The sequence below is a fragment of the Leptodactylus fuscus genome, chromosome 11 (genome assembly GCF_031893055.1).
Source record: "Leptodactylus fuscus isolate aLepFus1 chromosome 11, aLepFus1.hap2, whole genome shotgun sequence".
Taxonomy (NCBI): domain Eukaryota; kingdom Metazoa; phylum Chordata; class Amphibia; order Anura; family Leptodactylidae; genus Leptodactylus; species Leptodactylus fuscus.
In genome coordinates, this window is record NC_134275.1 from 4,371,037 (window position 1) to 4,386,115 (window position 15,079).

Here is a 15,079-nt window from a genome sequence, read left to right on the forward strand (position 1 = left end):
CTAAAACAGCAGTTACCTGTGAGCCCATAGACTATAATGGGATCCGCTGGGTGTAGTTTCAATATAAAAACGCAGAGATCTGACAGAGAGAACAGTCTTCTGTGCAGGACTCTACTCCCAACCAATATTCGGTGGATGAGAACCTAAACTAACAAGTTGCATCGGTGCAGACAGTATGCTCATCTATTGAACAGAGTTTTCCCATGATCAGAACCAAATAAAAGTGAAACATTGTTGCAAATATAAGTAATTCAACATTTTGCAACGTTCTAAAGTGTCCTCAGGTAACGGCACTCTGTCTGATCGGTCGCCAATGGATATGACCATGAATGCAGAAAATTTCTATTGTCTAGCACCTGAGGAAAACCCAGCCATGATCTCCTTATGGTGGTCGGATTATCTTGTCGTCTCATGTCCATGCTTGACAACCCGTCCAGAATAAGGAAATCATGGTTGGGTTTCTGACAAGTCCCAGACCATAGAAAGTTCCTGCATTCATAGTCATATTGGGCAATCGGTCAAGTCAAAAGACGATCGCCACTAAGATGGTTCGAGAAAATCATTAAGACTCTGCAAATGTTTTAATTATTTACATTTACAAAACTTGTACCTTTTAAAGGTCTGTATGTGGTTATGTCAATGGGAAAACTCCTCTAAGTTTCGGTATTGGATGCCGTCATTGACCACATGAACCAAGAGCATCTCTGAGTCTCACAGTCCCAGTCTGTCCATTGATACCATGGTTGGCCAATCACTTGTCCAGCATGTAATAGCGTTTCCCCTGTTGTAGTTCTATGAGGGATATGTATGACCATAATAGCAGGTGACCGGGGATTCTGAAGACATCTTACATTTCTAAAGCTGATTCTTGTCCAGAAAAGAACATCCTATTAATATTATAAATGTGAAAGTTTGTGAGTTTGGATGTTTGTGGGTTTGTGTGTTCGGATGTTTGTTAGTCAATCACGCAAAACCCGCTCGACCAATTTGGCTGAAATTTTCCACAAACATAGTTAATACACCCTATTGCGCAATAGGCTACTTTTCGTCACAATAGCGCACATACGTTTTTCCCAGGACCCCCACAAACCCCAAACTCACACCACTATCTCTGCAATCTCACACACTTTGGACCATAGCAAGCCACAAAATTCCTATTGCCCTCTACAGCCTCGCCCCTAACCCCACACAATCTCATATACATATACTTTACCACTTTGCCCCTCACCTTAACGATACTCCAGGAGGCGCTCTATAACGCTCCGGAGCAGCCATGTTTGCCAACCCCCACCGCTCTGACAATCCGCGACACCGCCCACCCATGTCAATACCCCTAGGCGGTCTAATAAATGCAAAAAAAAAGTTTAAAAAAAGTTTAAAAAAAATATTAAAATAAAAAAAAAAAGGATTAAAAATTCAAATCACCCCCCTTTCCCTAGAACACATATAAAAGTAGTTAAAAACTGTGAAACACATACATGTTAGGTATCCCCGCGTCCAAAATCGCCTGCTCTACAAAGCTATACAAATATTTTTCCTGTTTGGTAAACGCCGTAGCGGGAAAAAATTGTCAAAAGTGCCAAACCGCCGTTTTTTCACTGTTTTGATTCTGATAAAAATTTGAATAAAAAGTGAGCAAAGCAATAACATTTCCCGAAAATGGTAGAACTACAAAGTACACCCGGCCCCGCAAAAAAGACGCCCTATACATCCCTGTACATGGACGTATAAAAAAGTTACGGCTGTCTGAATATGACGACTTTTCAAAAAAAAAATTTTAAACAGTTTTGGATTTGTTTTTAAGGGGTCAAAATGTAAATAAAACCATATAAATTTGGTATCCCCGGAATCGTAACGAAAAACAGAATACAGGGGACAGGTCATTTTGGTTGTACAGTGAACGCCGTAAAACCAAAGCCTGTAAGAAAGTCGCAGAACTGCATTTTTTCTTGAAATCCACCCCAGTTTGAATTTTTTCCCTGCTTCCCAGTACATTATATAGAATAATTAATTGTGGCATCATGAAGAAAAATTTGTCCCGCAAAAATTAAGACCTCATATGGCTCTGGGAGCGGAGAAATAAAAAAGTTATGGGGTTTAGAAGGAGGGGAGTCAAAAAGGAAACTCAAAAAATGCCATCGGCGGGAAAGGGTTAACTTCAAATACTTCTGTCCCAAAGTCACTATGTAAAGTTTCTCACAACACTACAAACTTACATTTCATATCCCATCCCTTATACACACTATGAAAACCCTACCCACACCTGTATATACCCACTGCTACAATCAGCGCAGACGAAGTCGCGGGTACCAGCTAGTTTTGCCTATTTTTAGCCACCAAGTAACTAGCCAATTGTATGTGCCACACTGCAAACATAGCAAAGTCTGAATTGGTGCCTATAGCTTTGTGTGTGTACAGAAATACTCATCATTGAAGCACCAGGGTGCAATATTTTAACATTTTTTGGAAAAATGTCATTGAACATCATGTGAACCCAAAATATGCAACGAATAGCAAATTGGCGTACAATGCGTCAGCCGATCTCCTTAAAGGCAGAGCTGACGAGAATGAAATAAAACGCTACCCAGCTGTTTTGCAGGATGACAGATAAGCCCGATCCAGCTGAGAGCCCTTTGTGTTGCTGAGGCTGTTTCCTAGCAACCTAAATTTGCAGCTGCCAGACTACAAGCGAGACTCTAGTAATACATGCAGATGTAAAGAGGGGAAGGTGTGAGCGCACGAGCCGGCTCTGCCTTGCAGATACACATCACATCACTATAGAAGCATCTAGAAATACCAGCAAGAGATTGCCAGAGATGACAGGATTCGCCTCTGCCTTGGCTATTATTCCAATAAGTTTACTTAGATATAGAAGAAAATAACTCTGATAATAATAATAATAATAATAATAATTCTCACTCCTTGCTAGCTTTCAATATGATGGACCCCAACATTCATTCCCGGGGACCCTAAATGTATGGGGTTTCACTGACACGTATATGTCCCTACAGCAGAATCAATAGCCGCGCTGGATACATTGTAATCTTTCCTATTAATAAGGATGTATTTTGCAGAACAGAAATTAAAGAAGAATTATTGGTATGAACTGCGCCAACTGTATTTATTGGACCATAAGTCGCGTCTGACTATAAGACAAAACCAAGATTTAGACAGCGCCGCCTACAGGATCCACAAGACATCTGATTTAACCCTTACAATTCCAAAGCGATTCACTGTTGAAAACGCTGTCGGGAATTGGATCAGAATCCCAAATAGCGTCTTCAATAGGGAATCGCTCCATAACTATAAGTGCTATCATGAAGACCTTAGTATCATTTTAAAGATGAGATTCTCATCTTTAAAATGAATCTTAAACCATCAAGATAGCCACATCCGGTCCGGAGATATCGGCATTAATAGGGAGGACGTAGAGCTACATCCTCCTTCAGGGAAAAGGTTAGACCAGTCCATTCTAGACACGACTGTGTTGGGACCTGCAGCATGCCTTGGGCAGTTTTTCTCCATTACTGGAAGATCTTCCTCTTCTTCCTGCTCTGATCACATATTTTAACCATTTACATTGGTCCTGGGCTCTCTTCATACTCAGAATGTCATACTTTTAAGAGCAGCTGTTCTGGGTATTGCAGCCAGGTCCCATTCAAGGAAACCAAATGGGTTGGTGCAGGGAACCCCAAGAAGTACTGATGAACCACTCAATTCAGTTTTTGTTGCTTTTTTGGTGCAGATTTTGCTGCAGTTAAGCCAAAACTGCTAGTGGATGCAGAAGGAGAGAGATGTGTGTGTCTTAAACCTTCAAGAGACAACCCAAATACCCTTGAAGCGTTCATTGAGCATAGTAAATCACTGGACACAACTGATGACAACCCTTCCTCTAGCGGGGCGGGGGGGGGGGGGGGTTGTAATGGGGTTTTGTGCGCCCTGTGGTCACCGTATCATTGTATCTAATTACTAATATGTAAGTGTTAATGAACACCCCGGATAAGACACTTGACCCCACACCTCGGGATCTGCAGGATCAGTATGCAAATTAAGTACCCCATTGTTATTGACCTAAATTAAGCACAGATGTCCAAGCCTGACATAATGGTGACCTTTGACATTCAGCCCATCTTATCTTCCCCTGCTGCTGCTGCTGCTCCCATAGATAGCTCTGTTATAGACTCAGACAGAAACATCACATATTCTACTTTATTACAGATTTCTATAAGATTTTAGGACTAATGTTATACAAATAAGGTACGGCCACAGATTCATACATGTCGCTTCCACCTGTGGGATCTGCACTTAATGGAGACCAGTTGCAGTTGCATGTGAGAGTCATATGCCCAGTCCACGCTGACACTGAAGTGACTTGGTGTCGGAGGAATGGGAATCCAAGAATGGGACCCCAATTATTCCTCCGAATGGAAGGTCAAGCACCCTAATAAGCACCCTGCCACCCTAACAATTCTCTATGGGATTATAGGAGATAGCAGAGTATAGCGCTCAGCTACAGTATCTCTGGCAAGGCCATAGAAGTCAATGGAACAACCGTGCATGCACAACCAATCATTTTTGGATACAAGGGATCCCCATTCAGCTCTGATACAGCGGTTTCCAAGTCAGTAACACCTGATAGGGGTGTCCGAATCCGGAACCCCCTAAAATGCTATATAAAATATAACTCCAGTTTTCCTTTAAGCAGACTGTCCTTTGCAGAGTCTTGTACGTGCGCTGCGCTTAAGATCTGATTTCTAGAAGTATTTTTGCTAAGGAACTAATTAATGTCTGTCTGTGTCTAATTTACATTGTAATCCGTGAGTCTGCAGCAGTTGATAAAGTTCGAGATATGGCGAGGAGGCTTAATATAAAGATTATTCTTGCCATTCCGTCAAGTCAGCTATTTTTGAAAGCCTCGCCGTATTAATCTTTTCAAATGATTTCACGGATTTCATCGCTCAGGCGCTCTATGTCAAGTTTCCTCTAATTTCTCGGCTGGCGGAGACTTCCACACTCGGAGGTGTCCTAGTAATTTCTTAGGTCAGGATTTAGGGAAGAAGTGAATGTGAAGCCAAGACTCTATATGTGATATATATGTATCAGTACTCGCTACGATAGTATTGGGCGGTGATCACTCTATAAGGTCTAAAAAGTCCAATGTGCCAAATATGAAAACTATATACTAAAATGCACCTAATACGGGGGGCCCATATTGACTAGACTTTAGGGGTGAGACAATCTTGAGATTCCATGAACGATTTTAAAATCCGATTTCCAATCGCGAAATTTGCTCAACCGCTGATTGGGATCCGATCTTTTCCAAACCCGATCACTCGACCTTAACTCTGAACAGCAGTTCCAGGGATTTACTTTCCAGCACAACCTTATACATACCATTGTGAGTATTGTAGATTTGCTTTGTGCATGCGTATAGGTCATAGTACAAGGAGGGGGAGGAGGGATATGGAGCTGAACTATCACTTTCACCTATTGTCAGACATGATACGGCTTAGACATGATCTCTAGAGAACCGGAAGTGTCAACCTATCATGAGGGTCAGGAGCAGTGTGAAAAATTCAGGATTTCATGATTTTATAAGATATTCGTAATATTTTGTCACTTCTTCGCAAATTAATCTCCATGATACAGAATATCAAAAAACAGTGGCCTGGATTTTCTAATAGTTAGACGGTGTAAATTTAGGTGGACGGAAAATGTTCCAGATTTGTCCTAGTGGCTGAGGTTGGATGGTATATTTGGGACCCCATAGACTATAATGGAGTCTGCCGGGTTTACACCTGAAAAATGCGGAGAGTGAAGTCCTGCTTGCAATATCTATTCCATTAAATGCTATATTAGAGAGATATTGTTCCCTAAAACCTTTGCTTCTTTAGGATATCTCCATAAAATGGGGCAGTACAGACGCACCATATAGCTCTGCACAAAGCAGCATGGTCCCGTACACACGCAGTGGCCAAAAACACAATTATATGGTGACAAAATAATGTGATTTGACGGTTTAGTAAATAACACGTTACAAGCAAAATAGCTAGATAACATAGCTCCATTGTTTGCAGCCTCTTCTCTGTACACTGCACAACAATCCCTTGTCCCTGACCACTCATCATGGATTAGTCAATAGGAAATATAACATGGCCTCCAATATTAAACTTTATATGCCCCCCCCCATTCAAAGCCAGCTACATCTCTATTTGCAATCACAACTCTCCAAAGCCCTCACCCATTTCCTGCAATCCGTCTCTGCATCTCTGCTGCTCGAGATGGACTTCACATGACGACAGTCAGTATCCAGACTTCTGCAATCCCATCAGGGCTCACCTATAGCTCTGCGGTGCTCTGCACTATTTCTAAGTATAGGAGCCATGTACCATATAACCCCATGCAGCTTTACAAGTCGAAATGCACATAATAAACCCTCTTGATGTATTGTCTGGTATAGTAATAGCCTTTTAATACTTTCAATATGCTTTCCATTGATGTGTCGGCTACAACACAGAGATTCCAAAAGAACAATTCATAATTGTCTTAGCAGGAGAATTGATATTCTTAGAATAGAGATTTTTTTAGGAAATGTAGTTTGCACGTTCTACTGAATCTGCGCCCTGGGTTCCTCCCATTGCTCTATTGCAGGGGGATACGTTTCTTTTGTTCTGAAAGCCGCTTATACTAAATCTTTATTGTAATGGCTGGCTACACTTTATTAGGACCTGGTGGTGCATGAGGATATAAAAACGAAAGGAGAGCAGGTTTACCCTGATTTATGGGGCTACCCCGGTGACCTCGGTAAAAAACATTACACATAACCTCCATGTCTGCTCTCCTATTACAGTATATCTGCCAGAGAACATACAACTCATATCATTACTGGAAGTGCGCGGACGTTAACAATGTTGCAGCCAAACTAAGAGTCCGCCCATTTTACTAGACATTTTTATATCACAGACCTATCGAATAAGATTCATATAATGATCGCTACAAATGTGACATAAAACATAGCACAATAAAACACAAGCGCCGCCAACCCCTAAAACTTCTTCATCTCAGTACATGTGTAATAAAACATGTTGGGTGGATTAGAACGTCGCCGGGATATTTCCTATCTAGAACAAGTATCATTTTATGCGTGTAGTAGTAGAGATTTGGATACATAGTATATTTTATCTGCCTGATTATACCTTGAATAGACAGTGTTATTATTAATCATCCAGGGGCGTAACTTCAGTAGCACGACGGCCCAGGAGCCTTAGGGGGGCCTATAAACCCTGGCATTGAGATTGCAGCTTCCATCTGGCCCATAAACCATGGGTGTGCAGGCTGTGAGCAACAGGAAGGAATGGGGGGTGCAGGCTGTGAGCAAGAGGAAGGAATGGGGGTGCAGACTGTCAGCAAGAAGGGTACATGGGTGTGCTGGCTGTGAACAAGAGGAAGGAATGGAAGTGCAGGCTGTGTGTGAGAAAGTGTGTGAGAAAGTCTGCACCCCCATTCCTTACTTTCTCTCACCCATGTACCCCTCATACTCACAGTCTGCACCCCCAATTCCACCCTATGTGAGCATGTGGGTGGTGCAGGCTGAGTGTGAGCAAGAGTGTGGTGAAATGGGGGGTTCCCCCCCTCCACATCACCCTCTTGCTCGCACACAGCTTGCACCCCTATTTCCCCTCTTGCTTATACACACCCTGCACCCCATGTCACATTCTTATTCACAAACAGCCTGCACGCCCATGTCAAAAGTTCGCCACGGGGCCCCGCCATTCCTAGTTACGCCACTATATATAAACTCTTTAAAATGCCTCTTTCTCCAAATATCAGGCCTTTTTTTCTCTTCCCTTCTCCAAAATGACATTCACTCTGAAATCTCTGCTCTATCCATCTTGCCCCGGCTCTCACAGGGGATCATATTACAAATGTTCATAGAAGATGGGAGGGGAGGAAATGAGTGGTAAGACAGAAGCACAGGCAGATAATATTGCAGCTGCATAGTAAGTTTTTATCGTAACCCAAGTGCATTATTCACAACAGTACGTCTCAATCCTTCTCTATAATATCCTACATGATCTCGATAATGCAAAGAGTTATTTGCATAACAAATCTGATATTTTCCTATAGCCAAAGTACGTCAATAACCTTCCAAGTCTCCTTACCTGTTTTCCATCCAGGGTGTAGAGTTTTTTGACCACTCCAGTCTCCAGTTTAATGGCATCAGTGATATCAGTGAGGACTTGTTCAAAGGAATGGGCCGTTTTCTTGTTGAGCAGGACACGCACAGCCTTGCGAGGCTTTACTCCACTACGAATGATCGTTACCAACTTTGGACGGACAAAGTCCTTGTTCTCCTTGGACTGGGCATTGTTGCAGCTACCAAGGGACTGTGGGCTCTTCTGAGCGGTGGACGTCTTCACATTCACTGACCAGTTTGGGTTGACATTCTTTGTATATTCCAACTTCTTGAAAAAGTTGTCAGATGAGCACACATAGCTTCCTCCTAAAACACAGGACACAAAAGTAACAATTCAGTAACCCAAAAAGAATGAATTGTATTTAGATCTAGACCAAGTGGTTCTCTGGTTCTTAAGAGATTTCGTTTTTTTTGTTTGTTTGTTTGTTTGGTTGTTTTTTTTTTTTTTTTTTGTTTTTTTTGGGGGGGGGGGTTATATCATGAAATGTTCCAAAAAGAAAAGTGACTCCAGAGATACATAAAGAAGAAACCTTGAGTCAATTCCTCCAAAATTTTTTGGAGTTTTTGGCTTCCGTTAGATTAACATGGCGGTATTATGAGATGAAATTAATGGAATATTTCGCCTTTTATAGATCAGTGGGGGGTCCAACACTGAGACCCCACTAAATCTACTTTTTTAAGAGGCCGTGATACTTGAGCGAGTACCGTGACCTCTTCACTATTTACACTGTATGTTGTTTGTTTTGTAGCGGTCGTGCAATGAAATTAAAGTGTTGTCCCCTAGAAGTGATCGGGATGAGGCTATGATTATATTGTATGGCCACTATGTAAAGTGAAGGGGTCACGGCGCTTACACAAGTGTATGAGACCCCCCACTGAACCCCCAGTGACGACCTATCCTGAGCATGGATCATGAATGAAAAGGAACCAGACAAGTTTAAAGAGTAGCCTTCAAGAACACAGGTCTGTTGCCGCCATATAGCAAAAGACTATGGAAAGAGGAGGTGGTGGAGAAATCTTAAGAACACTGCAGTGAGGATAAGCCCTTCGGCGCTCTGTACAGGTCTTAGAGGACCCCAGATGTCTGATGAATATTGCAGAATATTGCAGATATATTCTAGAAAAAGCAATGTCTTGTAATAGACCCAGACGGAGACATTACTGTGCACCTTGATCATGAGGAAGGAACTATGTTCCGAAACGCGTAGCTGTGTTTGATATACATTGTATCTACGTCTCACTCCATATAGATGTAACGAGTGCTTTTGAATGGATTGAAGAATAAAGTTTCAAATTGTAATTCATCGTTTGGCGTACGCTGGATCTTCGTATTGTCTGCAGTATATTCCTCTTTACGGTTCAAGTCCACCTGTTTCCGTGCACCCCAACAATGAAACCATAATCAATGGGTGAGCTGGATACAGGCTTCTTTTACTATTGCCGTTAGGATATGTCCGCCATGTTACCGCGAGCACGTGCAGGTACTTGATTTGTTATAGCTATTGAGAAAACTCCCATCTTAAGTGCTTGGCAGATTAATGTGACAGATCTGTATTTTGTCGGCATACTATTCATTTCACAAGTACATGTTTTCTAAAGAGGTTTATTTCCCATCCCGTTGACTTCAAAGACACAAAATAATCCCTGTTTTTAAACGAGCAGTGACCCTAAAATCTTAAGCACTGCATGTAAGACATCAGGGCTCCGGATCCACCTATTCCAGGTCCGTCACGGCCAAATACTGTACAATAAGTGGATAGAGGAGGTATACAGCCGCAGGCAACCATTGTATCACGGCGGCTGGAGAAGGTAAACCTGAATCTGTTGCCATAGAAACAAAGCGAATTCTAAATAGCGTTCCACAATAGACCGCCTGGAAACGCGTCGGCGGCTACAAGATGGGGTTAAAGAGCTCCAGTTCTATTAATGGCATTTATTTATGTCTCGAAAAACGTCTTCGGTAACATAAAGACTGCAGCGAGGTAGAACCGGCCCCATTACCAAACCTTTCTGGAAGCGAAGGAGAAAACGGGGCTTCTTATAGGATTAGCAAGGCTTGCCAGTCCCTCTAAACACATATCATAGCCGTCCATTTTCATTTCTTTCAGCTTCTAGGCCTCAATGGGATTTGCAAATTAATTGGAGCGGTTTTAGCTTTGCCGAAAAAGAGCACATGCTTATCTAAACAGCCCCTCCATTCCGGCAGCCTGTATCCTATTCACGAAATCTCGACGGCGTGACTGTCAGAAAATTCTGCCGTATCCCTCCCCGCCCTAATTTATAAATATATATGCTAAAAAATTCTGTTTTACACCTCCCCGCCAGGAGAACCCGCGGCACTTTCTGCTGTAATTTATTCCCTTTTTAGACCAATGAGTGAGCAGGACGGAGCGCGAACGCCGATTTATTTGTAATTTTAATTGGAAATCGTTAATAGACAACGTTGCTAATTGCTTTAAAGTAGATAGCGAATAGGAGGAAGATGTGTGCGCCGATATATTATGTACTAGGTGTCATGTATGTCATATTTCCTATAGATACAAGGATAGATTTCTGCAGGGATTACTCAGGTTGCATCTTGGATTCTACAGTCAATAATACGACATGGAATATATAGGTCAATGTCATTTAAGAAAGAGCTTCGTTACTTTTTGATACATTGTGACATGTAGAAAAAACAAGTGACTCAGACACCTATTAAATGCTGTGAAAATCAATGTCCTTACACCCTGGACAGTGGGGCAGAGCTTTCCATGACTGTTTTATGGTCATGTAATAAAAATCCACCTACGGCGTATTAAGTTAGTCACCGGCAGAACAGAAAACAAGGCGCTATTCCACTATGGCCGCCCTGTTCAGCAGGTGACCCAATGCTATAAAGGGCACGTTATATTTTTGGCCTCTATCTCGTCCTAGGCACATGGTGGTTGTGGTTACCTCCATCAGTTTAGCTCTATGCCAATAGTACCAGGAGTGGGCACTGAGTGTTAGGAGTTGGGTCGGAGTCTCCGCAGCACTGTGCCGCAGTTGTTGGCCCGCTCCGTCTTGCGCTCTTTAGTCCCCTGCTTCCAGGTCTCAGGGGGTAGGCTGGAATCTCTGCAGCCAAGTTTGGGGGTTGCCGGTCTCCTCCTGAGCAGGAGAGGGGACTTAAGCCTATTTAAGGTTGGTTCGGGCTCCGGACTGCCACTGGTTATTCAGTATTCTCCTGCTAGTTGCTGATAGTAAATGTTATGCTGTGTACGTTTGCCTGGTTTTCCTGATCCCTTGCCTTGACCTCTGACTCTGCCTTTGTCTCCTGACTGTACCTGCTCCTGTTTATGACCCCGGCTTGCCTCTAGACCTCTGCTTCCTGAACGCCGTTTTGTACTGCTCTACTGCTCCTGTTATCGTCTCGACCTGCCTGACCCTCCCATTGGATTTCCCACTGTACTGTGTTGCCCACTCGTTGACGACCCGGACCGTACGACTACGCTTGACTCTCTGCTGCCACTTACTAACCACCCACCACAGCCTTCTGGTTCCTTGGACTTATTCCACTGCCTGAAACATCTGTTAACAGTTCCCCGTGCCTGGTTTACTGTGATTTGTGGTGCACTGTGTGTGATTTGTGGTGCACTAGTACTGCTCTGCCTAGTAGTGTAGCCAAAATCCAACCCCACCATCTGGGGCTCTGGTGAAGACTAATGTGGGTTTGGAGTGAGTTGGTGCGGCCTGGGAGGTGTTGGACCCGCAGCGCTGTATTGCTTCCACTTTTTAGCAGAATTTTGACCGGCATGTGACCCTCTTGTCTATGTCCCTGGAAATTCCTGCATTTTAAATTCCAAGGTTTGCCCAATTGTGAGAACTATCTAAGCACTACAGTGTTTTTATTTTGAGAATTACTGGCGAGTCAGCGATGGCCTATCCCAATGACGGAAAATCCCCATTAATATCAGAAACGTCTCTTTTCTTGTACTGATATCAGAACCCCATTGCATTTTGTATGGGGAGCTGCCTTTATGTTTGTATGCATGTATATTTTGGATGCAGGGTGTCTTATACTTCTCTTAACATAGCTGCAAGGTTAAACAGATTGTCCAGTTCCTGCCTGCTACTAATATCAACTCTGATCCATGAAATGACATAGGAAGACATTGTCATGGGAAAGCTCTGCCACCTGCCATTACAATGCAAAATCTGCCTCTTTTTACTAGACAAGGCCGCCTTCCAGGCAGAGGGATGCGGATCTGCCAAGTCAGCAGAGAAAAGGACAGATGGCCCAATGGTAATGACAGCGCACAAGACGCAGTGCGACTAATGAGTGATTACAGGCTTCCTTCTTATATGGACATCAAAGAAACTTCACAAAGTGTCACGAGCGTAAAACAGACTCAAAAATTCTTTCACTGTCCAAACCCTAATAGGTTATGATGCACCACTTATACTACTTCAAGGGCAAGTGCACAGATTTTGGAGAAGGCTTATACTATAGTCTGAGGTTTTATAGTAACCGTACCATGATTGGTTTCTATTCAGTCTAAGTTTTACCTAAAAATAAATGCAAAAGTTGCACCAAAACAGCATCGTGTGTATATGGCCATATTTATAAGCATTATATCCCAAAAAGTATTTGATGTTAGATTCTATCTTCTGCGCATGCCCGGGCCACAAGAAAATGGCCACTTACACAGTAAGCTGGTGTAAGCGGCCATTTTCTTGTGGCTCGGGAATGTACAGTCGGCTCTGCCTGAGGCCTGAGGCCTAGAAGATTGAAACCCAGGACGGAAGAAGACGCAGGGAGAGGCTGTTCCAGAAGAAGATGGAGGCGGCGCTGGAGATTTCTCTCGCAGCATTGGGGACGCCCCCTGTGCTGTTTGAACACTGGGTACCGCCCCCAATGCTGCAAGAGAACTCATTTGAATACTGAAGAAAACCTGGATTTCTACCGAATGGTGGCGCGGAGAAGACATCTAAAGGAAGGAGAAGAATAAACTTTCTTAACGCTATTCCTACGTGTTAGTCAGAAAAAAAAAAGTATCTAATGATAGGATCCCTTTAATGTGGACAGCAGATGTGCCAGGATTCTTAAGAGGTTCCGGCCTTTTATTTAATTCACGAGACCCACTGGAGGTCCCATAAAGCAGAACTGAAATCCACACTAGTCAGGGAATGGCATATATTTGTCAGTTCAAGCCATCCTTGGCCTGGCCCGCCTTCATCCCTGTTCTACCCACTTTTCACCTAGGAATACACTGGGGATTCTGCACACAGCACACACAGATAGTGTAGGCAATATGAGTCAGTTGAGTTTTATAACTGTGTGACTATTGTATGGACTCCTCTATGAAATCACTGCACTCCTATCATAGGTATCTGTGGTACCTGCACTTCACGGGGTTCCTTGTCTCTTGTACAGTACTCATGTTGTGTTTTTTGCTTTGACAAAGTGCTACTTGGTTTAGAGACAATAGAAACATTGCCTTAGACAGAACATGGTGGACAGGGTAGGCGTGAGAGTTTCCAGGAGTTATTCGATAGATGCTGATGTATCCTGTCCACATGGAAGACCAAGCTCTGTGCTAGTGGTCAGACTGGTGATCACATGACCAAGCGGCCCATAACATATAGATAACACAAATTATACAGTAGAATATTAAAAATCCAATGCTGAATTTATACATTTCTATTTTTCAATGCTAGAACAAATACACTAGGCCAAAATACTGACAACTTGTTCTACTACTAAAATGTGATTTAAGAAATGTAATGGGTGTATAATTTAAGTGGCAGTATGTATGGGGAGTGTACCCCTAGTTATAAACAGCTTTTCATCAATGAATAGTGCAGGTTATTATATAAAACTTTGCAATATATCTTATTAACAAACTGCTAGGTTGTAGATAAGAGGCTGCTGGTGCACAGAATGAGACAATAAATCAATTAAAACCTATTCCCTCCTCCTCCCCTTCATAGAATATACAGTCCTATGAAAAAGTTTGGGCACCCCTATTAATCTTAATCATTTTTAGTTCTAAATATTTTGGTATTTGCAACAGCCATTTCAGTTTGATATATCTAATAACTGATGGACACAGTAATATTTCAGGATTGAAATGAGGTTTATTGTACTAACAGAAAATGTGCAATATGCATTAAACCAAAATTTGACCGGTGCAAAAGTATGGGCACCTCAACAGAAAAGTGACATTAATATTTAGTAGATCCTCCTTTTGCAAAGATAACAGCTTCTAGTCGCTTCCTGTAGCTTTTAATCAGTTCCTGGATCCTGGATGAAGGGATTTTGGACAAACAATTCAAGTTCAGTTAAGTTAGATGGTCGCCGAGCATGGACAGCCCGCTTCAAATCATCCCACAGATGTTCAATGATATTCAGGTCTGGGGACTGGGATGGCCATTCCAGAACATTGTAATTGTTCCTCTGCATGAATGCCTGAGGATTTGGAGCGGTGTTTTGGATCATTGTCTTGCTGAAATATCCATCCCCGGCGTAACTTCAACTTCGTCACTGATTCTTGAACATTATTCTCAAGAATCTGCTGATACTGAGTGGAATCCATGCGACTCTCAACTTTAACAAGATTCCCGATGCCGGCATTGGCCACACAGCCCCAAAGCATGATGGAACCTCCACCAAATTTTACAGTGGGTAGCATGTGTTTTTCTTGGAATGCTGTTTCTTTTTGGACGCCATGCATAACGCCTTTTTTTATAACCAAACAACTCAATTTTTGTTTCCAAAATGAAGCTGCCTTGTCCAAATGTGCTTTTTCATACCTCAGGCAACTCTATTTGTGGCGTACGTGCAGAAACGGCTTCTTTCTCATCACTCTCCCATACAGCTTCTATTTGTGCAAAGTGCGCTGTATAGTTGACCGATGCACA

At 42.6% G+C, this 15,079-nt stretch overlaps 1 protein-coding gene across 1 annotated transcript in view; it reads right to left on the reverse strand.

The window, feature by feature from the left end:
• Positions 1 to 15,079, reverse strand: part of DCX (doublecortin) — a 58,517-nt gene that overhangs the window by 29,814 nt on the left and 13,624 nt on the right. Inside the window, exon 3 of the mRNA XM_075259457.1 lies at positions 8,163 to 8,503. Coding sequence (XP_075115558.1) covers positions 8,163 to 8,503 — 341 coding nt within the window. The remainder of the gene's footprint in view (positions 1 to 8,162; positions 8,504 to 15,079) is intronic.